At 35.3% G+C, this 27015-nt stretch overlaps 1 protein-coding gene across 6 annotated transcripts in view; it reads left to right on the top strand.

The window, feature by feature from the left end:
- The window catches only part of LOC150099700 (fanconi-associated nuclease 1-like), a 346925-nt gene extending 324019 nt beyond the window's left edge, over positions 1-22906 (top strand). For all 6 annotated transcript variants that reach the window (XM_090403992.1, XM_090403994.1, XM_090403995.1 and 3 more), the window contains 2 exons: positions 4799-4904; positions 22618-22906. In XM_090403992.1, coding sequence (XP_090260118.1) covers positions 4799-4904; positions 22618-22652 — 141 coding nt within the window. In that variant the 3' untranslated portion in view covers positions 22653-22906. The remainder of the gene's footprint in view (positions 1-4798; positions 4905-22617) is intronic.
- Positions 22907-27015: the final 4109 nt, after the last annotated feature.

The raw sequence follows: 27015 nt of genomic DNA, 5'->3' as shown, positions 1-27015 counted from the left end.
TTCTCCTAACTTAAACAGATCCAACGGCTTATGTCTATCCCCTTTATGGGAGATAGTACTTTACAAATCAGCTAATCTTTCCTAACTTTTTATTGTATTGATTTTTTTTTTTTTTTTTAGGAAATTTATTGACCTTTTTAGTTATCTTACACCAGCTACTTGGTGGCGCTTTTTGGAATTGTCAGTTATTGTTTAATTTGAGCTTAATGTACTGAAGATGCCTGTGACACACAAGCAAAAATTATACTATTAAATAATCTTTTTTCTTTTTTCTTTCGTGAGTTTTTTCCATTATTAATTTTGTATCAGAGAAAACATTGCATTAGATTAGTGCATAATTTAATAGGGTACTTTTGTGTGTTTGTGATTCTGGTAGGTAACATCTCACTGTTAAAATGTTGAAGAAATATTTAACAGAATCTATATGAAGAGATTTTTAAACATAACTGTGGTGCAACTCTGTTTCACCTGAGTTATCCAAAATTCTCCAAAAATATAAAATCCATACCTCTTTGACTCCTCTAACCAACCCTGTTCACTGCTTGGTACAGCAAAACCTAAACATGATCGCTTAAAATATCCAGGTGTTTACCCTCGTTGGTGTAACTACAATGTGTCTATTTTGGTCAGACAAAAATATACATTGAATTGCATATAAAGGAGCATGTGCGAGACATCACATATGGCAGAACTAAAGCCACTGCTCTATCTAATGTTGTTCTTAATTTTGATAACCCTGATGATGAAGATTTTATCATTCATCCAGTGATCTGAAATAAATCAGAAAACATTTTAAGACTCTATGATGAGCTTGAGAGAAGAATTATTGAATTAGCAGAAATTGCCTTCAGTTTAATCCACTTTAATGCTGGCCTGGTTGGGCAAGTGGTTAGTGTATCCGCTCTCCAGCCAAAAGGCCGCGGGTTAGAATCCTACCGTGGGCACGGATGTTTGTGATTGTCTGTGAAAATACTAGTGGTGGTAGATGGCATTGGTGTAGTTGCAGTTCGTTAGGGTGGAGAGTTATACAGTATGTGCGCTCCCATGATGAGTCTTTGGACTCCCTGTAGGTGTCAGGTAATAATAATAATAATTAATACTAATTTAAGCTATAACCACATAAAGCTGCAGAAATAGATAATATCTTGGCAGAATGGTTGAGGGCTCTCGATGAAGGAAGAAGACTGAAATTTCTAACAAAATTATGCAATAAGATATACAAGACTGGATTTCTACCCAAAGATATTAATCACTAAATTTTTGTTCCAATTCCCAAAAAAAAAACAAAAGCTACAAGATGTTAAGAGTTCAGGACAATTAGCGTCATCAGTCAAGTATCAAAAGTCCTCCTATACGTTATTCTTGAAAGAAATAAAAGAAAAATAAACATAGAAATAAATGATACACAAAGTGGCTTCAAAGAAAATCTAGGCATTTTCTTTGAAATATATTTTTATATGAAATATATTTGAAATATTTTTCAGAAAATAGCTACAAGAGAAGGTATTTTCAACATCAGAACTATCATAGAAAGATATCTAGAAAAACAAAAAAATGTGTACCTCTGCTTCATAGATTACAAAAAGACATTCGACAATGTTCAACATGAGCAATTAATTGAAATCCTTTCAAAAATAGGCATGGATGGAAAATACATTAGGCTAATAACTAATCTTTACTGGGAACAGACTGCATCTTTGAGAATAAATAGAGAGACCTCAGAAGAATTCCCAGTTCAGAAAGGTGTGAGAGAAGGCTGTGTCTTGTCTCCAATTCTCTTTAACCTGTACACAGAAGAAATATTTAATAAAATTAGTAACCTCAAAGGAATCACTGTAGGGGGTAGAAATATTAATAACCTAAGATACGTAGATGATATGGTTCTTCTGGCTGAAACAAATATGACCTCAAGACTCTTATGGATGAAACCCTCAAGTACAGCGAACAGTATGGCCTCAGTTTCAACTTTAAAAAGACAAAAATCATGATAATTTCAAGAGAAAAGGAAATACCAAAAATATGCATCAATATAAAAGGAAATAAATTAGAACAGGTACAAACATACATATACCTCGGACACTTGATCACAGAGAATGGCAGGACAGAAGATGAAATTAGAAAAAGTATTGAAATCGCAAGGTCAACTTTCAACAGTATGAAAAATCTACTGACATCTAGAGAATTAAATCTGAAACAAGACTAAGAATCTACAAATGCTACATATGGTCTACATTATTATATGGAGTAGAGACATGGACACTCTCCAGTCTGAGTGTGAAAAAACTGGAGGCCTTTGAAATGTAATGCTGCGAAGAATTATGAGAATATCATGGAAAGACAAATGAAGAGGTACTAGAGATGAAGTGTAAACAGGAGCCTGATGAAAGAAATTAAAAAGAGAAAAGTCAGCTATTTTGGACATAACTGCCTACAAAGGACACTTCTCGAAGGAAATGTTGAGGGAAAGAGAAGGAGAGGAAGATAAAGACTGGAGTGGATGATAAATATAGAAGACTGGACCTATCTCTCATATGAGGAATGCAGCAGAGAGGTGCAGAATAGGACATGGTGGAGACACATGCTAGTCAATATCCTGGAGGGAGAAGATACCTGACAGTACAGGACAGGAAGCTATAACCTCTGATTGTTACTACTCAGCCATCTAACTTTGGTGTACATGGGATCTGAATGACTTCACATGTCAGCAATCTGTTTATAACTTAATTTATTATATTTGTTGTTTTCTTGTAATGTAAATTTTGTATTTCTCGTTTCATGTTATGCACCCAATGAAGGTGCATAACATAAATAACAAACAATGAAGTCTTATAGAATTAAAATTTTTCTGTTATCCCTTGGCTTTTAGTCATTTAAGTTTCTTCCATTATATCATATAGCTGAGTAAATCTGTTGCATCAAATATATATACAGGTAGTTCTCACTTTACGAATTCCTTCTTTACGAATTTTTATTTTAAATTGTACATGGTGAAGGACGTAATAATCATATGAATGTAATGATCAGTTAGAACCTTGATCTTGGAGATGTGAGTGTGTTATTCGTAGTTTTCTTCAATTACACCTGATTTTTTATTTTGTTTTCTTTTTAACCATAACTGTTTCACTGTGATGTTTAAAGCACATTATCTTAAAGAGACTTTTGAAATGTTAATAGAAGCAATTGATAAAGATGGAAAGTTTTCTGTCAAAGAGTTTTGGAAGAGATTCAACATTTTAGATGCAATTCGGGTAACGTAGAGCACCTGGCATAAAGTTTCCGAAAAAAGTATAACAGGAGTATGGCATAAACTTTGTCCTCAGTTTAATGATAATTTTGAAGGCTTTGTAGACCCAACAAAGATTGTGAATTCTGAAACTGAAGCAATCTTATTTTTATATTGTTTTCTTTTTAACTATAACCCTTTCACTGTGACTGCGATGTTTAAAATACATTATCTCAAAGAGACTTTTGAAATGTTAATAGAAGCTACTGATAAAGATGGATAGGTGTGGCTAATCAGTTGCAAATGGAAGTTTCGGAAGGTTGATGTTAATGAGCTGCTTCAATGTCAGACTAAGGAAATCTCACCCAATTATCTCCTTGAATTAGAGGAACAAGAAAGAAAGAAACAAGGTAGAAGAAAAAGACAAACAAATATGAAGCTCCAACTTGATTTTTCACTTTAAAAGGCCTAGAAGAAGCATTTAAACTATTCAAAAAAGCTCAAACAATCTTTGAATCACAAGATTCAGACTTTGATGGATTTAGTAAATTTTCCCACGAAATGAATAATGCTTCTGCTTGCTGTCAAGCTATTCTAAACGAAAAGATGCGAAAGTCAACAAAGCAGATGACACTCAAGGCCTTCTTTGAAAAAAAAAAAAAAAAAAAGATGCACTGAAGTTTCCTAATATATCTCCTACTACCTTGACGGCTGCTGATTCATCCAGTGATACAGAAATGAGCTTTTTTTTTTTTCAAAGAATCTTTATTAATTAAAATTTTTCTTATATTATTTTTTAAATATATAAATCTTTGGGCAGTAAAGTCTTTTCTTATCATTTAATATTCATTTTAAATTTTATATATTCTTACGAATGTAACTCTCGCTTATAGTATTATTTCTAAGGCAAATAAACTCCCACTTTACAAATTCCCAAATTAAATGGTTGCCAAGAACCAATTAATTCATAAAGGTGGGAACTACCTGTGTATAGTTTCTGTCAGTGCATTACCCACCATAATAATATACCTACTGATAGTACCTTATTAGATTATGCAGTAATATAGTAATCTAATGCAATGGCTTCTCTGATTTAAAGCATTGCTTGAAAAACATTCTCATCCATGGTAATCATTTATAGACACCTGGTTGATCTTGGATATCTGTTCTACCTGCTAGTAAAGATAGAACACCAACCTGTTTCCATGACATGATGTTTAGTTCCACACTTCTATTGACTGGCATTGCATTTCTGTTAGTATGATATCTTATAATATAGTTGTAAGATGGAAAGATAATATAATTGCAAGATGGTAGGGCAATTGTTCTATCATCTTGCAACTGATGACATGGCTATATGAAGTTCATGCAATGCCATCTCATAATTGCATGAAGAAATAGATGATGCAAACCTTCTTACTTGTCCCCACACACATACACACTTGTACAGATGATGTATTTTTACCTGTGATATGATGTTACCTTATTTTACAAAACACTCTCATAATTTTTAATAAAGTTCATTAGTATATCAGATATAAATTTAAATGCATTTTTATACTGAATTTCATTCAGATAGTAGAAGTCAAAGGTCCAGGAGATAGACTGTCCCCCAAACAGATGATGTGGTTGGATTGCTTGCTTTTTTTGGGTGCATCTGCTGAAGTATGCCATGTAGAAGGTAATATTTCTTAATTTAATATTATAATTGAGTTGTACATGAAAAATATATAGCAAACCATTTCTTTCTTGTGGTCAGTCAAATATACAGAATAAACTCTTTTTATATATTTTGAATGAAATATCTTAAGAATGACTGATCCAGTTGCCATCATATTTAAATAATGTTTTAATGTTCGGTCTTTTTTTTTATCACACATACACACAAAAAAACTGTTTATGTTGTACGCGTTCCAGTGCTAAGTTTGTTGGAGATTGAATGCCGTTAACTAATGTAATAGCGATAGCCACCACCACTACGCTGTCAACCCATTCTTATTTGTTCAGTATCCAAGATGCCCACCAGCAAGTGCACTCTCAAGAAGTGAGGATGGAGCATTGGTTATGAAGCCTTGGTTATTTCTCTTCCTAGTTATCTAGTCTTGACCAATAGGCAACTCCTAAATCAAATTTATATCATGTGATACCAAAATAAATGTCATATATAGGATAGTGATTAAAAATAATAATAATAAAAAACAGTTGTAGATTTAACAGCAAGAGATAAAATTTGTAAATCTTCATGGAAAAACTGAAAATTATTTTCCAATAACTACTAAATGCATTTCATTACCTATGTATTGATGCTCAAGAGTTTAAAACAACACAAAACCATCATACAGTGTATGCAATTTTTATGCAACTTCCAAATTATTCAAAAAAAAAAAAAAAAAAATCACTTCAGTGGAGCTATGCAGTGTTGATAAACTCACTATTAAAAAGGTAAAATTACCATAGCAATTTTGATTAGATTGCTTGTTAAGCCTGCTGATATTAAGAATTTCTGAAGTATATTTTTATTTCTAATGTGATTATTCCATTAATACTATCAAAATAACTCCCTATTTTTCTTATTACGTTTATATATATATATATATATATATATATATATATATATATATATATATATATATACTGAAGAAAAAATGAAAGAGTTTGAGAACAGGAATCAAACTTGGAGACTCAGTGGCAAACTCTGAAGAAAACATTGATTGATTCTGCCAGAGAAGCATGTGGTGAGGTTGTCTGCAAGGATAAAAAAAATCAGAACTCCCTGGTGGACACAAGAAGTTAAAAAAGAGGCAGTGAAGGAAAAGAAGAAAGCATATCAAAAGTTCCTGTCAAATAAGTCAGCTTTTGCTCTTAGAGAATACAGAGACAAATGCAGGAATGCTAAACACTGTGTAAAACTAGCTAAACAAAAGTCATGGGAGGACTTTGGCAAGAATATAGAAAATAAATATCAAGAAAGTGGCAAAATATTCTGTAGCTTGTTGAAGAAACTTAGGAATGGGAAAAAGAGCTGCAAAAGGAGTTAGAGATGATAAAGGTGACATGAAAACAGGAGAAAAAGATATCCTTGAAGTATGGAGTAATTACTTTGAAAAACTGCTAAATGAAACAAGCAGTGATGACAGCACAGTGGTAAAAAACACTGACCAGCCATGCAGTCAGGAATACATATCCATACTTGAAGTAGAAAAAAACCCATCAAAGGCTTGAAATGTGGAAAGGAGCAGGGGTAGATGATATTCGACCAGAAATGCTGAAGTATGGTGGTGGTATAAGAATCTTACAGTGGCTGCACTGCATAGTTCAGAAAGCCTGGACAGAGGGACGAATTCCCGATGATTGGAGTAGAGCTCTCATAGTATCCATATGTAAAAAGGGAAATAAAACTGAATGTGAGAATTACAGAGGTATTTCCCTACTGAGTGTTCCTGGCAAGATCTATGCAAGTATACTTGAGAAACGGTTGAGAAGAATTGTAAGAAAAGCTTGGTGAAGAACAAGCTGGATTCAGGCCAAATAGAGGCTGTCAGGATCAGATCTTCAACGACAAATAGTCGAGAAAGAATAGGAATATAACAGAGATCTGTATTTAAGTTTTGTCGATTTGGAAAAAGCATATGACAAAGTGCCAAGAGAGAAGCTATTCAATACGCTACAGTTATATGGTGTCAATGGGGCATTATATCAAGCAATACTTAGTCTTTATTTGAGTTGTAAGTCAGCAGTTAGAATTGAAGGAAGTACAGGAAGGTGGTTTAATGTTAAATCTGGTGTCAAACAAGGATGTACATTATCACCTCTGTTATTCACTATCTATATGGATCACATTATGAAGGAAAGTGGTATTAAACATGATATCAAAATTGGAGATGTTAATGTCAGCTCTTTGCTTTATGCGGATGATGTTATACTTCTAAATAAATCCGCTACAAGTCTGCAAGATTCTCTTACTAAATTGAATAGCTGTTGTAATAGATATGGTATGAAGGTCAGCAATAAAAAGACAAAGATAATGAAAATAGGTAGAATCATTGAAAATGTCGACTGTGTTGTGAATGGAGAACCTGTGGAACAAGTAAAACATTTTAGCTACTTAGGCACGATTTTTACTGAAGATGGTAAATTAAATGTAGAAATAGTCAACAGAATCAGCAAAGCTGGTATGGTGGGAAGTCAATTGATTAAATTCATATGGAATAAGAGAGAAATTAGTCGGAACACTAAATTAGCTGTATACAAGACAGTGTTCAAACCAGTTTTAACTTATGGATCTGAGAGCTGGGTCAGAAGTAAAACACTTGACCAGAGTCCTGAGAAAGATTATAGGCATGAACAGATGGCATCAATGGCAGTATCATATTAAAAATGAGGATATTAGGAAAGAACTTGACATTGTCAACATCCAGGAATGCGTTAGTAGAGTTAATCTCAAGTGGTATGGTCACTTAAACAGAATGGGCGAAGAAAGATTAGCAAAACAAGTGTTCTCTGCCAGGTTGGCAGCAAAACGACCCAGAGGAAGACCAAGATATAGGTGGATTGATATGGTACAAAGTGACTTAGATGATAGAAATATAAGATCTGATAATGTTGGAGTCTTGACAAGTAACAGACTGATTTGGAGGAAATTTGTAGATAAGAAGTTAGTAATGATGTAAATTTTTCATGTAGTACTATCATATCCTGTACACCCCTTGAGGGTACATGGCAGGAATTTGATGATGATTATTATTATTATTATTAAGAAAGACCTCCAGGGAGTCAGAGACTCATCGAGGGAGGCCACATACTACACACAGCAGCTATCATGCTTATTATTGAATTCATTCACACTACTTGTACTCACAACATCCAATGGCAATCCATTCTAATTGTACTACCCTCTGAGAGAAAAATCTAGCCCTCACCCTCTTCTTAGTAGCCTTCATTCTCAGCTTCCAAGGATGCCCTCTTGTCCTTTCCCCACCCTCCATAAATCGAAAAATTCCATCAGTTGAAATCCTGTGTGACCCTTTCAGAAGTTTGTAAGTCTCAATCATATCCCCCCCCCTCTTATCTCTGTATATACTCTGTATTTGCAAGAATCTTTGCCACATCGCTCCTGAAATTCAACTTCCTATCTACTAGCACTCCAAGATCCCTAGCCTCATCAGTTTCTTCTAGTATAATCCCACCAATATAATATGCCATTGAATATCTGATCATGCCGAAGTGAATGAATTTACATTTACTGACACCCATTTTCCCACAATACCAGCATATTCAAATCATTCTGCAAGTACTGCATATCAGTAGCATTCCTGATTACCATACCTATCTTTTCATCATCAGCATTTTATGTATATTGCTTGTCAGATCCTTCCCAATATCATTAATGTACAGATTGAATAACAGTGGACCAAGAACTGACACTACTTGTTATTTTTTTATTTTTTATTAATCTTTGTACTGGTTATGGGCAGTACTACCCTTACATCATGTCCAGACTTGATATAGGCCTAAACCTTTACAAGTGTTTTACCCTATGCCTATTCTAGTTATCATTGCGGTCATTCTCTGGTGGCAATGCCATGCCATCAGTGTGTCCTGTAGGGCTCTCAAGGAAAGAACTTTTATATCCTTATGCATAAGCCCAAGCTGTTTTAAGTCCTTATAGCTATCTGCGCTCCATATGCCATGTAAAGAGATGGTGGTGCTGGTAAACTTCGGAATTGCCCCATGCTCCTCCCGTATCTTACTAACTAGATCTTGGTTATTCTTATAATAGTTTACCTTTGGCTATAGGCTAGTGGGCACCCCGTTCCCATCATCTGGGCATCAACTACCCAAACGTCACCATCTCTTTTAATCACTAAGTCTGGCTTACGCAAACGGTCCTATAATGTGGTTCCACCGCGGTCTCCCAACCTTTGTTCTTAAAGCGGTTGTTCAGAATGGAGACCACAGCAGCGTCATGCCTCTGCACACAGACCCCATGGGTGTGGAAGCAACACTGGACTATATGAAACAATGTCTCACTGTAGTGGCAGCCAGTCCTACAGTTTGAGTTGTCACTACCTCATCGAGCTGTGTGGGCAGGGCATTAATCCTCATCCTGATAAGGTCAATATACTCAAACCCAGGGAGGAGTCTAATGGCATCCCTTACCCAATCATGCTGGGGAGGCACCAGATATGACTCTTTTAAAGGAGCACCATCTACAGAAAAGTGCAGCAGAGATACCCATCTCTTGTGTTTTATGGGTGCTGACTCATTTAAGGTACTTTGATAATGGGACCAGCCTTTAGCCCGCCTAAAGTCTTCTTGTATTAATGGGCTATAGAAAGCCTCTCTGCAGATAGGGGAAGAAGATAGTTCAAACTTCGCGATCCTAGACGATGGAACCCAGAGCCCGCTGTCCTACACCCTCGTGTGGAAATATGCAGTAGGGGTGTCATGCAGCAGTCGGAGCCAGGATCTCACGGCTGAATGAATAGCCCTGTCCATTCGGGACAGTACCGAGATATATGTCCTACCAAGCACCAACTTGTGGTAAAAGCAAGATAGGAAATAGTGGGAAAGGAGAAACAGTCTTTGCTGGGGCTTGAGAGGAGCTTTTCTCAAAGAAGCGATAGAAGGGACAGAAGGCATTCCCTTTGGGGTGAACATGATACTGAGGTATCTCCACTCTTCCCAGATGGTCAAAGCATGCAACGGCCTCCCGTGCAGGGAAAACTGTATAGTGTCGACCTTAAGCTTCTTGTCAATGACCAGAAGGGACAAGAGCTAAAGAGCAAGACTTCGCTACATTAATAGAAAGGCCTTGAATAGAGAAAAAGTCAACTGCCCGGTCAAGGAGTTCCTGCAAGCCTACCTTAGTAGAAGCTACGAGAATAAGATTGTCTGCAAAGGCCATAGCATTAAAGGAAGAAGCACCTAGATAGTAGCCTATATGGCTAGGAGGAGAGTGAAGAACCTCATCTATGACGCAGTTAAAGAAAAAGGGAGGTAGAGGATCACCCCACCTGCAGGAATAAAAGTCAAGTTGCACGGGACCCTATAGTGAGAGTGATGGAACTACCCAAGTATAGCTCCATAAAATAGGAAAGAAAGGGTTCTGGACATCCAGCAATAGACAGTGCTTGAAGGAGAGCAGGAAGGGAGACGCTATCAAAGGCCTTTTGGAGGTCCATATATAGAGGCTTTAGACAGCATCAGGAATCAGAGAGAATAGAAGAAAGAAGATATATATTCTTTCCATCCAGCAATTGATCACATTTCACTGAACTCAGTATACTCCTCAGTTGGTTATAATTTCCTACTTTGTAGTTCAGCATGAAACCTTTTCTGAATGGAACATTCATAAACTTTGTCACTTCCCAATATATATATAATTGATTTCCATTCTTTGAACTGTTTTATTTCTATTCCTATTTCCAGATCATTATTATCAAATCCTAGTAATACCTAAACTTGTTGAGGAATTCATCGATATTGAATTTGATCTTATCTACCTGCCTGCTTTATGCTGGCACAGAAGGTAGAGATCCATCTTCTCCATCTAATTCTCTCTCTCTCTTTCTCCCTCCCTCCCTCCCTGGCTCTTCCATCCAGCTATCCTTTTCTATCATTATTTGTCAAACTGCCTTAGGACTTCCGTTTGTCTTCTAGGATCCATGTTAAAAGTTACCTTAAAATTTCTTTCTGTCCATTTTGTACATGACCAACCCATTTCTTTCTGCATCTTTTAATTTCACCGGCATTACTTTTTTGCTTTGTCTGTTCATATAGCACTTCATTTTTTGTTGTAGCTGAACTATTTTTAATATTTTATTTAAGCATTTTCTTTGAAAACTCTTTGATTTAGCTTCCTGTTTCTGATCCATATAACAACACTGTTTTCACATTCTCATATGCTTGGGGAAGGAGTGTCCCAGGTTCGATTCCCGTTGTAGACGTGAGGAATTTGAGGATCTTCCTCAGGCATAGCCAAGTTAGCCAGTCTTGGGCGCGGTCAGTAGGGTTTTTCTTCCAGTTTATCTGGTGTTTTTCATCCCACAAAACAGGCAAACTGGCCCATGAACATACGCCTCTACAGTCAAAAATATATCCCCCCAGCGGCAGACCAGGCAACGGGTCGGTTGGGAGTAGTACTAACAAAGAAGTCGCATCTAAAGTAACACGCGGACCCTGCATGGGAAGCGGGAATAACGTGTAGAAGAAGAAGAAATAAATAATAGATAAATACATAAAAAAAACCTATATTTTGTGAAATTTATCTTGCACTGCATTTACTTTTCACGGTATCAATATAATAGTGTCACAATTTTCAGCGAAGTTTTTCCCGCAGTGAATTGTCCGTGAACCATTTGGGATAGTCCTAGTGAAAAGAATATTATTGAAAAGTTTGGTTAGTTGTTTAATTAGAGCTCCATAACAATATGGTGGACCTGATCTCTGAGGATATTTCATCAATTCCAGGTGCTTTTTGATGATTTCATTTGATTAAGTGAAAGGATTACTTTCTACTCTAGGATTATGGGTGCTGTATCTTTCTTACTGGTTGGTATATGTGGGTGAAAGCTTTTATCTTTAAAGATATTAGAGAAGTAATTGTACCAGATGTGTTCATTTCTCTAATATTTTCAGTTACTTGTCTTGCAAATCTTTCATGGTGAGAGGTAAAGGAGCGTTGTCTTTCTGTAGAATAGAGAAATTTGAAATCACGATGTAAATAGACTTGTGTACATTTGTTTGCTTTTTCATTCAACCAATCTATTTTTGCATTTTGGCACATCCTGTCTAGCTGATTTGGTAGGCTTCTGTAGTATATTATAGCTTATTCAGATGTTCTTTAGCCTGTCTTTTCTGTTCCAATAATCTCATTATCTCAGGTATTATCCAGTGATTATTTGGTTTTATTGTTTGTTCTGTAAATCTGTCAGCTAAGCTGATTATAATATTTTTTAGAAAATTCCATTCATTTTCAACATTAATGTCTTCTTTGTTTTGCTTTCCTTTATACACTGATTGATCTCATTTTAATATGCTCTTTTAACAGAATCCAAATGGAATTTTTCCAGATTTGGTTTGAAGTGCTTTACTTTTTTTTCTTTTTTTTTGTGAAATTTTAATATCTTGGCAGATAAAAGTTCATGATCTGCATCCATTTCAGCACTACAAAGGGTTTTGACATTTCAAAACAGAGGATTTTACAGTTTTGTGAATTAGGAAGTAATCTATGCAGTTTTTAGTATTTGAGTCTGGTGAAGTCCAGGTGTTTGTGAGCAGGTCTATAGTAAAATATGATGTTTGCAACTATGAGATTATTTAATCTACAGAAATCAAGCAGATACTATCCTCTCTCATTTCTTGTGTCAATTCCAAATTTATCCATTATATCAAGCATGTCATGATATCGTTCAACTATGACATTAAAATCACCCATGATTTTAAATATTAGCAGATCTTTTTTGTATGTTTTGTCAATCTCCTCTTGTAGTTATTATTATTATTGTGTGACACCTCCAGGGAGTCCATAGACTCATAGAGCAAATCGAGACCTCTACAACTCAATCCACCAACTACACCAATGCCATCTACTGCCCACCACCACCACTTTCACAGACAATCACAAACATCCATGCCCACGGCAGGATTTGAACCCACAGCCTTTTGGCTGGAGAGTGGATATGCTAACCACTTGGCCAACCAGGCTGGCATTCTATCAGTTGTTGTTGCCAGAAATCTAGATGTGAAGAATCAGTGCATATGTTTGTATTATTTTAATAAAAGTTTTTCTTTCTTTTGCTTGTAGTCTAATGGCTGTGATTCTGGATGAGATAGATAAATTTCTATAATTCTCACATTCTGTTTTATTTCCCTTTTAACAAATTTGACTATGAGTCAAATTCCAATTATTTGGAATTTGACCCTGTGATCAGGCGTTCTAAATTATGCAGTGCAGCCACTGGAAAACATTTCTGGTCAGATATATTCCAGCTACCTCAATTCAGGTTTCTGATGGCTTTTTGTACATCAGGCAATTATGTGTACCCCTGTTGCATTCTTGTTGATTATTTTCTAACAATGTTCTCTCAAACCTTGTTTCATTTAATGGGAGGTAGCCCGTAGTTTATGATGAGGTTCAGTTCCTAAAGGAACCTTTGCAAAAAAAAAAGTGTATGAACCTAATTATGTTATGTATGTCAAAATGAGAAGTCAATGAGTTACTTTCCAGGTCCCCTCTCAAAATTTATAAGTATTATAATATTAGTATATTTAAACCACTGAAATGAGTGTTGTGAATGTTAAGAAGATAAATCAAATTATATGTAATTTAGTACAGTATCAAATAACCAAAATAAAAAAAATTACACTTTGTATTGTAAGATTCCCTGACTGTTGTAATACATTTGGTATGAAAACCAGTAATAAAAAGACAAAGACAATGGAAAATATCAATTGTAACCTGAATGGTGAACCTATAGAACAAGTAAAATATTTTAGTAACAATTTAGGCACAATTTTTAATAAAGATGGCAAACCAAAGTGGAATTAAATATGGAAATAGACAACAGAATTAGTAATGTTTATGTGGTAAGTAGTCAACTGAATAAATTTATATGGAATAAGAAAGAAATTAGTCAAAACACTAAATTAGCTATATACAAGATAGTGTTCAAACCATTTTTAACTTATGGATCTGAAAGCTGGGCTAGAAATTAAACATTTGATCAAAGACTGGAGACCACAGATATGAGAGTTCTGAGAAAGATTAGGAGTGTTAGCAGAGCTAATCTCAGGTGGTACAGCCACTTAAACAGAATGGGAGAGGAAAGATTAGCCAGGATAGCAGGAAAAAGACCCAGAGGAAGATCAAGATCCAATTTGATTGATACAGTAAAAAGTGCCTTAGAAGACAGAAATATAAGATCTGATAATATTGGAGGCTTGACAGATAGATTCATTTGCAGGAAAATTGTCGATAGAAAGTTAGTAATGACGTAATTTCAAGTAGTACTATCATAGTAGTACATGAAAAGTGGATCTGTCTCCCACTGATGACATTTTTATATGTTCATGTGAGAGATGTCCTGGAGTGGTGCATTGTAGGCTTGTCAGCTGTTTTGTGGAGCTGATGATTGGCATGTAGTGGAATTTTTTCCTGTTACTCCAGTAGGTTGAAGCTTAGTGTGGTAACAGAACTTGCCTCTAGCTATGCAAGGCTTTTGTTTTGGGTGGAGCTAAGAAATTGTTAAGATTTTTGAGAGCCCTTTCAACTACATGAAAAATTTGGCATTTTTTAAGTCACTTGTTATATTAACCAATGAAATCCACAATAAAAGTCAAAACTACTCTTAGGTTTTATATTGCACGATCTCAATGGCTGTGGGATTAGATAGGATATCATGTTGCATTTTACAAGAATGTGCAACAGAACTGGCACTGCCTCTGACTGGGCTCTTTAAGTTAAGTCTTACCTCTGGCAGAGTTTCAAGGGAGTGGAAGGAGGATAGAATAATTCCTTTGCATAAGGGAGGCTCTAAGACTGCAGTAGCAAATTATAAACTAATCAGTATTTCAGGAGTAGTGGTAAAAGTACTGGAAAAGTTTGCCAAAATGTGAATTCAGGAATAGGTCGATAAAAATATGATACTCTTGAGGGGCAGCATTTCTTTGTGAAGGGTCAGTTATTCTTGAGTAATTTACTAACTTTTTATAACAGAGTAATAGCTGAGTTGGATAAAGGGAATGGCTACACAGTTATTCTGCTGGATTTTGCAAAGGCATTTGACAAAATACAACAGGAATTAGAACAAATGGGGATGGATATGATGTTGGTTTTATGAATATGAAGGTGGCTGATGGGCAGATACCCAAAAGCAGTGTATGGAGGCAGAATCCAGGATAAAGCAGTTTGCTAGTGGTGTACCACATCATACATTTCTCCATGTTAGGAGAAATGTATGACAGTGTGCTGTAAAGTTATGATAATCACCATTAAGGAATTGAGGTAGAACCATGTAACTTAACACATTATTCTATATATTTCCCAAAAGTGTTATACACTTGTTATAGTGCTGCTGCATCATTTGCAATTCTCTGAGAAAAAATTCTTTTCCTTGTGGCACAGACCAGTCAAACATTTGACAGATATGACTTCATCCTCTGTGGTAAATTTTGTTCCTTTCAAGTGTTTCTTTAAATTTGGGAATAGTTACATGGGACCAGTTCTAGTGAATAGGGTGGGTGAGGCAGACACTGAAAGCCTAGTTGTGTATTGTCTATTGGGTTTCATGAGCAGTGTGAGCAAGTGCATTGTCCTCAAAAGCAACACGCTTCTGTTCAGTTTCCTGCGGTAATTTTCTTCAGTACTGTTGAATAAACTGCTGCAATAACAGTTTCACCTTTTTTGAGGTACTTGGCAAGGATTACACCATCCATAGCCCAAAAGACAATGGCAAGAACCTTCCCTGCTGAATTTTGGGTTTAGAACTTCTTTGGTCATGGAGAACCTTTATGTCTCCACTCCATTAACTGTTATTTGGTCTTTAGGTCATAGTGATGAAGCCATATTTTGATCTCTTTTGGGAACCCACTTCACTGAGGGCTTCTGCATGTCCAGATGTTGGTGGATAATGACCCCAACTCATTTCCTGGATAACCCCAGAGTTTTTGCAATGTTTTTGGCTGGTATATTTGTCTGTCATCAAGAATCATGGCATGCATTGCATCGATGTTTTCAGATGTCATCATTGTGAAAGGTCTTCCTGATCTGGGGGAAGGGGGGGGGCATCTGGAAACTGTTAGATATGCTGGGGGCACAGTCCCCTAAAGTCTCACACAAAGTTTGGTGAATCACAGTTGTAGACTTTTCTGGCAGTAAGAAAAACTTAATGACAGCCTGTACTTCTGTGTCTTCGAATTTCTTCAAAACCTCTGACATGTTTTCTTATATATCCTGAAATAAAAAGAAAATATTATTACAATTTGAAAAAGGGTTTTAAGATATGTTTTTCTTGTGGTTATATCAGTTGGTTTAATATCATTTTTGATCTAGGTGTTTATCAGAACTTTTCAGCCCTCCCTCATAAAGTTATGCATTTTGGGAAAAACAGATTACAAGCTGTGTACTACATTGATTGAACTATTCCAGGAAATAGATGAAGCTAGGAATTTTGGGATAATAGCTGATAGAGAGTTGAAGTTTAGAGGTCATATTAGTAAGGTTGCCAAGGTAGCTCATAGGATCACTTTGTTATTAAAAAACACACTAGCAGGTAGAGAGAGAGAGAGAGAGAGAGAGAAGGAAGTTGTTATTCCCCTTTATGAGGTCTTGATTCATCTATATCTGGATTACTGTGTGCAGGTCTGGTCACCTAGGTTTCTTGAGGATGAGCAAGTAATGGAGAGGATCCAGAGGCAAGTGACTGGTCTGTGGAATGCGCCCTGTGAAGATAGAAAATAAAAGAAGGGGTGGATGTGATAGAAATATTTAAGTTACTTGAAGGATTTTATGGGACTGATGTAGAGAAAATATTTTGCTATTTGCTAGTAGAGACAGAACAAGAGGTCATCCTTGGAAGTTGAGTAAGAGTATGGTTAGTAAGAGTGTGAGGACTAGATTTTTCACTAGGAGAGTGGTGAATTAATGCAATGGGTTACCAGGGCCAGTTGTCAGTACTTTGTCTGTTAATGAGTTTGAGGAGCGGTATGGTAGAATGTGTGAATAGTTTGTGTATCTTGCAATGAGTTTTCGGACTCAGTCTTCGAAGTGCTGAGAAAAATTAGAGGAATGAACAGATTCCATCAATAAAGAATGATACAAAAAATAAAGGTATTTTAGGAAAGAACTTGGCATTGTTAGCAATCAAGAATATGTGAACAGAACCAATCTGAAGTGGTATGATCACTTAAGAATGAGAAAGTTTAGAGAAGAAATGGGTGTTTGATACCAGAATTAGCTCCACAAAGATCGAGGTGATTTGCAGTTAGATATACTTTAGAAGATTAAAATATAAGTCCTGACAAATCACAGACTACTTCTATAAACACACACAGCTCCCATTATCAAGGTGGACTGCAGTTAGAGGTGCATTGTTTTGATATGTGCCATCCAGTCGTTTTCGACCCTTGGTGATCTTGTGAACAAAGGTGCTTCATTTCTCAGTCGCTTGTCCTTTCTTTCAGCAATTGTAAATTCAAGTTGGTAAGTTCTTTTATGTTGTCCATCCAACTCTATTGCGGTCTTCCTCTTTTTCTCATTCCCTCAATTTTCTCCAACATAACTGCCTTTTCCAGTGATTCATCTGTTCACATAATATGTCCAAAGTACATCAACTTCTGTTTAGGTATCATCACCTCCAAGGAGCATTCTATCTTTATACTCTCTAAAACCTTCTTATTGGTCATTCCACTCCATGGGATTCTTGATAGTCTTCTCCATGCCTATAATTCAAATGAATCAATTTGCTTTCTGTCTTTCTTCTTAATAATCCAACTTTCACATTCATACATCACTACTGGAAATACCATTGCTTTGACAATTCTAACTTTCATGGCCTTACTCACATCTCTGTTTTTCATAATTTTTGTCAGGTTTAACATAGCTTTTTTTCCTCATGACTACCTTTCTTTTAATGTCATATTCACATTTACCATAATTTCTGATTCTGGACCCCAGTAAATCATAACTCTCAACAATTTCTATTTAATCTCCCTCTGTTATAAATTTATTTAAATTGCCAGAAGACATAACTTTTGTTTTGCTGATGTTTAAGTTAAGCCCAGCTTTGTTACTTTTCCTCTTAACCAATAGAGTCAACTGCTCTAGATCTTCCTTAGTTTATGCTATGAGGGTATTATCATCTGCACATCTTAAATTATTTATATAAGTAAAGTGGATATTAGATCCAGCATTTTTTGTAGAACCGAAAACATAGCTGCTGCCCAAGCGTCTATATATTCACTTTCTATTAGTCCATTTTGATAAGGTTTCACTGGCCTGACAGCTGTTTTCCTTTGCTTGGTTCTCCTCAGAGACCAGGCAGAAACCTTAAGAGAGCAAAAATTTTCGTTCAGTACTAAGGAACTTCAAATGTCAGAGAAGTGTATTTTTTGTAAGCGGACTCTCGTATACTTATATAATTTTGCCTCTTTATTTTAGTTAAATTATTTATGTTTCTACCACTAATCTTAATTCCACTAGGTCTTTGTCTAAGTTAGCCATTCTTACAATATATTCACTATAAATATTAAAAAAGACAGGGTGACAGTATACAACCCTTTTTCCACTTGAACACTGTTTCTCCAAAGACCATTTTTACTTAAGCTTCTTTGTTGTCATACAGCTCTCTTATCACAAAAGAATTATATGTTCAGGTATTCCCATTAATCTCATTATAATCCACAGTTTGTTTTGATCCACTCAGTCAGAAGCTTTCTTATAATAAAAAAAAACAGATGATTACTTTCTTCTGAAATTTGCTTGTCTTTTCATAATCCATCTCATGTTTGCTATCTGGTCTCTAGTTCCTCTACCTCTCCTAAAGCCTGTTCTTGTGGCATTTCTCTATTCACATATGGCTCCAGCCTTTGTTGGATCATTTTCAGTGTAACTTTTCTTGCACATGAAAGTTATGGTTCTATAATTCTCACAATCTCTGGGATTTTTTTTTTTTTTTTTTATTTTTTTTTTATTTTTTTTTTTTAAGGAATTGGGGTGAATAGTGATGTTTTCCAATCTCTAGGCCAGTATATTTTCTTCAAAACCTGTTAACAAATTTCAGTCAGTATATTCACTACTTCATCCCCAGCTGCTCTCAATAATTCTACTGACACTCCATTAGCTCCAGGAGCTTTTCCTTTTGACAGTTGTTCTATTGCTGGTCTGTTTATTATCATGGGTTACTCAACAAATTCTCTCCTTTCAAATTCTCCTCTCTTACTCATTTTTTTTTTTTTTACTGTTTCTTCTTCCAGAGATGCATTAAAAGATTAAAATATAAGTCCTGACAAATCACAGATTACTTGTATAGACTACTCATATATTCCAAAAAAGATTTTCATATTTATACAAAACATGTATGCTACAGTGAATTATTATTTAGTAATCACAAATATCTCATTTTACATATCATAAAATATCATCAGTGTAAGCTGCAAACAATAATAGAAATTTGTACACTAAAGAACAGAGAAACACGTGCATTACAGTGTAATCTTTCAAAACATGCAGTCACATAATAATGTTATTGTATGCCCATAGTTCATAGTACCAGGTCTGGCAGGTTGCCAAGAATAGTCAATTCATGCTGAAGGGGAAAAAGAAATAAAGGATGTACGAATTGGGTATGCAAAATTACATGCTTTATACATACATTTTTCCAACTGTTATACAAGCAAAATAGTTACCACTTTAAAAACTACAATGTTCATAAAAGAAAAGTTAATTTTCCAATGTGTAATAATAAAGAACTCATCCCACAAGACAGATTGATTACCCTATTATTGGAATGGATTCTCCTTTTGACATGCGCAGAAGTGTTGTAGGGTCTTGCAGCTGTGAGTGTACAGTACCTTACCACAGCATATCCACTGGAATACCCACCATACCTCACTGGATACTGCCAGTGATGCCATATGTTCATGCTCCTAATTTTTCTCTTAACTCTCATATCTGTGGTCTTCAGTCTTTGATCAAGTGCTTTCTCTCTTACCAACTCTCAGCTCCATAAGTTAAAACTGATTTGGCATTGTATACAGCTAGTTTAATATTTTGACTAATTTCTCTCTTATTCTATATAAATTTGTTCAGTTGACTTCTTACCATACCGATTTTGCTAATTCTGGTGTCTATTTTCAAATTTAATTTGCCATCTTTACTAAAAATTGTGGCTAAATAACTTTTAGCCACAATTTTTAGGATACAGTTGATATTTTCAATGTTCTGCCTATTTTCATAGTCATTGCCTTTTTCTACTGATTTTCATACCAAATTTATTGCAGCAGTTATTTATTTTAGTCAGTGAGTCCTGCAGACTTGTACTGGATTTATTTAGAAGTAGAACATCATCATCTGTATAAAATAAAGAGCTGAGATTTTTTAATTAGTGGTATTTGCTCTGAAGCATAAAAATTTGTTCGTACTTAAGGATGAACTGAAAACAGTAATAGAAATTTGTACACTAAAGAACAGAGAAACACGTGCATTACAGTGTAATCTTTCAAAACATGCAGTCACATAATAATGATTATGAGGCAGCCTGGCTGGCCGAGTGGTTAGCATATCCGCTCTCCAGCCAAAAGGCTGCGGGTTCAAATCCTGCCGTGGGCATGGATGTTTGTGATTGTCTGTGGAAATACTAGTGGTGGTGGTGGTCAGCAGTAGATGGCGTTGGTGTAGTTGCAGTCGGTTGGTGGATTGAGTGGTGGAGACAGAGATGTAGAGCAGGTGCCCTCTCTCGATGAGTCTTTTGACTCCCTGGAGCTGTCAAATAATAATAATCTGTATAAAATAAAGAGCTGAGATTTTTTAATTAGTGGTATTTGTTCTGAAGCATAAAAATTAGTTCGTATCTGAACTTAAGGATAACAAATCTTTATCATCAAATTACCATCCCATTTTTCTCACTTTGGTGCTCTTTGCTGTTCATCAGTAGGACATCTTCCAGCTTACATTATCCTCCTCCTTTGCACAAATACCATGTAAAACGTTACCTGAAACTCAAGTAGTTGCCCTAAATACATCTGAGGCACATGATTAGGTTTGGTGCAAAGGCCTAATTCAAAGATCTTTTACGGAAACTGGGTGCTCTCTGTTTGTACAACTTCTATCTCTTCCCACAATGTGGTCTTCTGCTCGTTTTCTCTTCACCTCTGAAATACTAACATGACAATAAATCCAAATAGTCAGTGTCACTGGGATTCAAATCAAAACACATCTCATTTAAAAAATTTCCGACTCAAAACACTCTTCCATATTCACTTCACCAACATTTATGGTATAGAGGTATGGATATTAACTTAAACAATGTGTGGTATTACCTACAAACATTCAAACATGAGTTTTTTTGACCAAACTCCAAATTACTGCCACAGTCTGTATTGTCAAAACTACACTATGATTCCTTCTGTCATGAGGTACATGGGTGGTCTGAAAAGAAATGAAATTGCTGAGACTATAGGCATTTCAAAAGAACGTGTAGGATATATTTTGCATGAAGAATTGCAAATGAAAAAGCTTTGTGCAAGATGGGTGCCGTGCTTGCTCACAGCAGATCAAAAACGCACTCGCATGAAAATCTCTGAACAGTACTTGGAGCATTTTAACAAGAATAAAACTGATTTTGTGCATCGATTTATTACTATGGATGAGACTTGGATTCAACATTACACACCAGAATGCAAACAGCAGTCAAAACAGTGGACAGAAGCTGGTTGTTCAGCACCAAAGAAGACAGTCGGTTCCATCAGTAGGAAAGGTCATGGCATTGATGTTTTGGGATGCTAAAGACATTTTGTTTATTAATTATCTTGAAAAGGGTAAAACAATAACCGGGAACATTATTTCGATCTTTTAACCAGACTACATGAAAAAATTCGTGAGAAAATACCCGGCTTGCAGAAGAAAAAAATCATCTTTCATCAGGACAATGCACCTGCCCACAAAGGTGTTTTGGCAATGGGAAAATTAAGGGCTCTGCACTATGAATTGTTGGAACATCCACCCTATTCCCTAGATTTGGCTCCCTCTGACTTCTATTTCTTCCCAAAACTAAAACTCTTCCTCGCTGGTCAGTGTTTTTCTTCAAATCAAGAGGTGATTGCAGCTGTAGACGGGGTATTTTGCAGATCTTACTGAGAACCACTACAGGGAAGGGATAATGGTGCTGGAGCATCACTGAAATAAATGTATTAGTCTTAAGGGAGATTATGTTGATAAATAAAACTAATTTTGAAATTATAAATGTTTTTTTTTTTCATTGTTTGGCTGAGAACTTTTCAGACTGCCCTCATACATACTTGAGCTTTTGTGTGATCTGCTTTGGATTGACACCTTAGATTTTTTTCAGTAAATGGCACGAGCGAGTTAACCCTGGAAATTGTGTAAGAGTGGGTTAGACTAGATTTTTTCTTGGAGGGTGGTGAATGGATTGTCAGTGCATTGATGAATAAATTGATGAATAAATAGTATAATAGGTATTGTGTGCATAATGGTTAGCATAAGCCTCTCACCATGGATCTTTGCCTCCATTTAAATGCCTGGGAAAATAATGATGATGATAGACAACTGTATAGAAAGTTAAAGTAAAATCCATATCTGCCTTAAGCTTAAGACAGTTGTATATGTAAGGTTTATGTTTTGCATGGTCTCATATGAGATATTCTTTCTTTTCCAGCTGTAGGATTCAAGAGGCTAAAAAGAGATTTGTGATCATATAAAGGCTAGTATTTTCATCAATAAATGAATATGCAAGTACATTTTTTTAATCATGAATGTATTTTGAGACTGCTTTGATTTTTATATTATACTGATATATCCATATTGAGAATGGATGATTAGTCTGTAAAGTTGAATGCAAATCAGCCATAATGACATAGGTGTAAAACAAGCATAAACATTAAAGATGTATAAAATAGTTTGTTTTGTATTCCATTATGACTTATTAAATTTTTCACAGTAGTGTATTTTGCCAGAGTTTCACAACAGTGAGAAGATACTATCATTATACAGACAACAAACAACAAATTACATGATAACCATAGTAATTAATTTTCATGAAATTACAGATATTCCATACTGAAAATAACAGTACATCATCAGCATATCAAATATGGTATACAAGGTACATACAACAATTGGTTTACCAATTAAAGGTTGCTGTGAGCTAGAAATTATATTAATAAATAATATTAAAACTATTTTTGATGTTTATATAAAATAAGAATTTCTCAAACTTTTGAAAAGAGAGAGAGACAGTCATTCTGATTCAGGTTAGGCCAGTGTAAAAGAGATTCACTTTTAATTTTGTTTGAAAAGGTGTTCATATTTATTTAAAACTGCTGCTATGGAGAAGATGATCATCATCATTCCACTGGTTAATGTGTCTAGTGTCAGTACCATGCTGTGCCAGACCAGACTTTTGAGATTTCACGTACTCAATGCAGTACTGATGTTCAATAATTCTTTTTTCCACAGAATGGCCTATCTTCTCAAATTATGTCAAATTACATTCACAACGAATCTGGTAAACACCAGCTAGATAGAGGTGACAATGTTGAAATTTTGTTGGAAAATATGTAGGAATAAGGTGATACTTCTTCAAAATTCTACCAATAGGTTCAGAGATACCAGAATTATAAGAGACTGGAACCCTGTGGTCTGTTGAAGAATCCTTAGGTGTTGGAACATAGGAGTCAATTATCTACTGGATTTGATGAGGGTTGTAACCATTTTATTCCATTAAAGTTTTGATAGTGAGACGTTCTGGTTGTAAGCTTGAGTGAGAGGTGCACACATTATCTGTTCTATTAATTTAAGATCTGATAACACCAATTTTTTGAGGGAGTGTGATGAGCAGACTTGTGATGAATATATCTGCCAGTAAAAGTAGGTTCTCAATAAACACTGGTTGACAAAGTACTGGAGGCTGTGCGAGTAAGAAGGATGTCTCCAAGAATGGTAAACTACCAGCATTTTCTTTTTCATGGTGAACTGAATGTGTGGGTGAAGGCTATTGATCCATTGCTAGAAAGTGGTTTTCAAAACGAAGCTAAACAACAAGAGGTAGAGGGCTACCGTGCCTTCAACCTGTCTATCTATAGAATCTTGTTTTTTCAGCTAAAATATCATGATTGTTTAGCAAATTCAAACATCTTCACAACATCAAGAGGGAAATATAAATATCACCATATAATAAGGTAATAGTGTCAGATAATGGGAATGTTGGTAAATAGAGGAACGATGTCAAAGCAAACTAACATATCCAACTCTTGTATTTGAATATTCTTGGTTTTTTCAAGAAATATGGGGAATTCTTGATAAATAATCTGGATTGTCCAATATGGGCAGTTAATAAATGTGAAATAAATTAATCAATCAGGTATCAATATAATTCACAATGGCTCTTACTTAACCTTTTATGCATTTTTGGAAGTCCATATAAATGAGGGGTCCTTCTAAAATGGGTTGTACTATACAAACATGTATTACCGTATTTTCCAGTGTATAAGACGCACCCAAGAAATTTAATACAATTTTCTGGAAAAAAACTAAAAAAAACTTTTTCTGTAGGCAGAGGTCCAAAATGTCTTTCAGCTTGCTTACTCCTGTGTTCTTCCGCATATTTTACAACCTGCAATTTGTAACTTGAAGTATATGAATGTCGCCTGTTTTTTTCCATCACTAAAATCTATGGGGAAATATCAAACCGAATACCAATTATCTCAACACGTCAACTCAATACTGATAAACATCGGTAACTGATTACTCGGATAAGATATTATGAAACTTGAATAGGGACTCCTCGTTCTTAGCCAATAACGCGCTAGAAGTCACGTGAAGGTCACGCATCAATTTGATTGCACCATTAACCGCTTACAAAGATCTTGGAATATAAAAGGGAGCGCGTATGACTCTGAAAAGAGGAAACAATCTTTACTTTCATTATATAAGATGCACCCTATTTTTAAGATGAATTTTTAAGGCAAAAAAGTGCATCTTATACACCGGAAAATACGGTATATGTATTGTATAGTATAGTACAAACGTATTATACATGTTTGTACTATACAAACATGTATTATACAAAGTACTGTGATCCCAGCTAACTACTTCATCAAGGAACTTATTTAATTGTTTAATCTGTGCAGAGTTTAAAACAAAATCTACAAACAGATCAAAGGTACTTCAGTGGGAGGCTCATTCTCACCTGCCGTGATGAAATTTTATCAGAAACATTTAGAGGAAATTCTTTACTTCACCATGCAACTCCACCCATCATTTTGGGTATGCTATGTGAATGATGTCATTGTCATTTGGTCCCACTACGAAGATACTTGACCAGCCTTTCTAATAAATAAATAAAATAATAACCATGGAAAAGTTTATATTCTTGTATAAACTTCACTATGAAAATAGAGAGGAGGGTAAAATGGCCTTATTAAGATATCTTGCTCTCCTTTTCCCCTTCTGGTGAACTAACTACCTCCATTTACCACAAACATACCTTCATCTGCCACTGCATATGAAGCAGAAGTGCATTATCCGTCTCAAAACACAGGCTTCATAAAAATTTGATTATATCCAAGCTCATACTATATGCTCTAGCCCAGCGCTTCCCAAACTGCAGGCCATGGCCCCCTTGGGGGGGGGCATAGGTTTTGTTGAGGGGGGAGCTGTGAAATAATGAAAACAAATTGAAAATGTTTTAAGACTAAGTAGATTTTTTTTATCTTAAAAGAAATGCATTTAATTTTTATTATTTCTTTTTTATATTTTAATGGAAAAAAAATCGCACATTGGTGTGGGTTCACAAATTTTGCTTCCTGCGTATTTCAGCGCTTAATGAATATTAGTAAATATATGCTTATTCATATAAGTTTCATTTCAAAGCAGAAATCTAAGAATTGCAGTTTCAAATATTTCACCTGATACTGACTTTTTTTGTAGCAGTATTGAAACATCCATCACATTAAATTGTTATTAAACTTCTTTTATGTTTTTAATTCTTTCTTTATTACTAATCGTTTTATGTCTCATGTGCTTGTACTGCAAATGTACAATAACAATATATCTATCTATATAAAAATATGAGATAATGTGCCATGTCAAATGTGTATGTAAGATGCTAGAAATGTAATATTTGCATTTGATTTTTGTAATATTTGCTGTGTATGTTTCGTATTGAATATAAATACAGTAAATATTATAATAATATATGTTTATATTACGATTTTTTTTCGAGGGGGGGGGGCGTGAAATATTTTAATTTTTCCGAAGACATCCAGAAGTTTGGGAAGCACTGCTCTAGCCAACAGGATCTCAAACTAGAACATGACATCCAATGTATCATGGCTTCTACCATCAAAAATGCAGCATGTTTTTGACTTGTACAAGCTGCTTCCTGCAATCCAGAACCAGTACAAAGGGTTCCAGTTCAGATATTATTATTATGTGACACCTCCAAGGAGTCCAAAGAATCATCGAGGGAGGGTACCCACTCTACAACTCTCCATCTCTGCTACTCAAATCCACCAACTACAGTGAACTGCATCATCTACACCATAATGTCATTTTGTGTGGCTTGCAGCAGGATAAAAACTATATTAGATTTTATGTATTATCAATTTAGCTATTAGTTTCGCCTGCAGATTTTCTGATTGATATACTAGTTATATTCATTATTTCTGATGATGGAAACAATTTATATTCTCAACATGGAATCAAAATTGCTTTAAACAGATTACTCAAATTTATAAAATGTATTGCTTCTCTGTGCGAATTATAGTAGGAGTGGTAGATTTCTATACGCTCCAGAATAATGCATCATTGAAAGTCACTTGCTGTGCTCTGGTTACAGTGATCCGTTTCAGAGACTCAGTTTCAAGTATTTTATATTGTTCTCCCAGTAGTAAAATGATTTAACCAATATAGTAATTCATTACATATAACTATTGCCTTGAAAAAATGCAGAGTTTATTTTTATTTAAGTTCTGTCTAAAAGTGTGCAGCCCTTGATGCTACCACTCATCATATATTGGCCATCATATAGAATGAAGTTGGCCACCACCACTAG

Source organism: Typopeltis vanoorti, chromosome 14 (assembly GCF_054136105.1).
Source record: "Typopeltis vanoorti isolate ZY-2024b chromosome 14, IOZ_Tvanoo_1.0, whole genome shotgun sequence".
Lineage (NCBI taxonomy): Eukaryota > Metazoa > Arthropoda > Arachnida > Uropygi > Thelyphonidae > Typopeltis > Typopeltis vanoorti.
The sequence above is the reverse complement of the archived record's forward strand: the minus strand, read 5'-3'. Positions and strand labels throughout refer to the sequence as shown.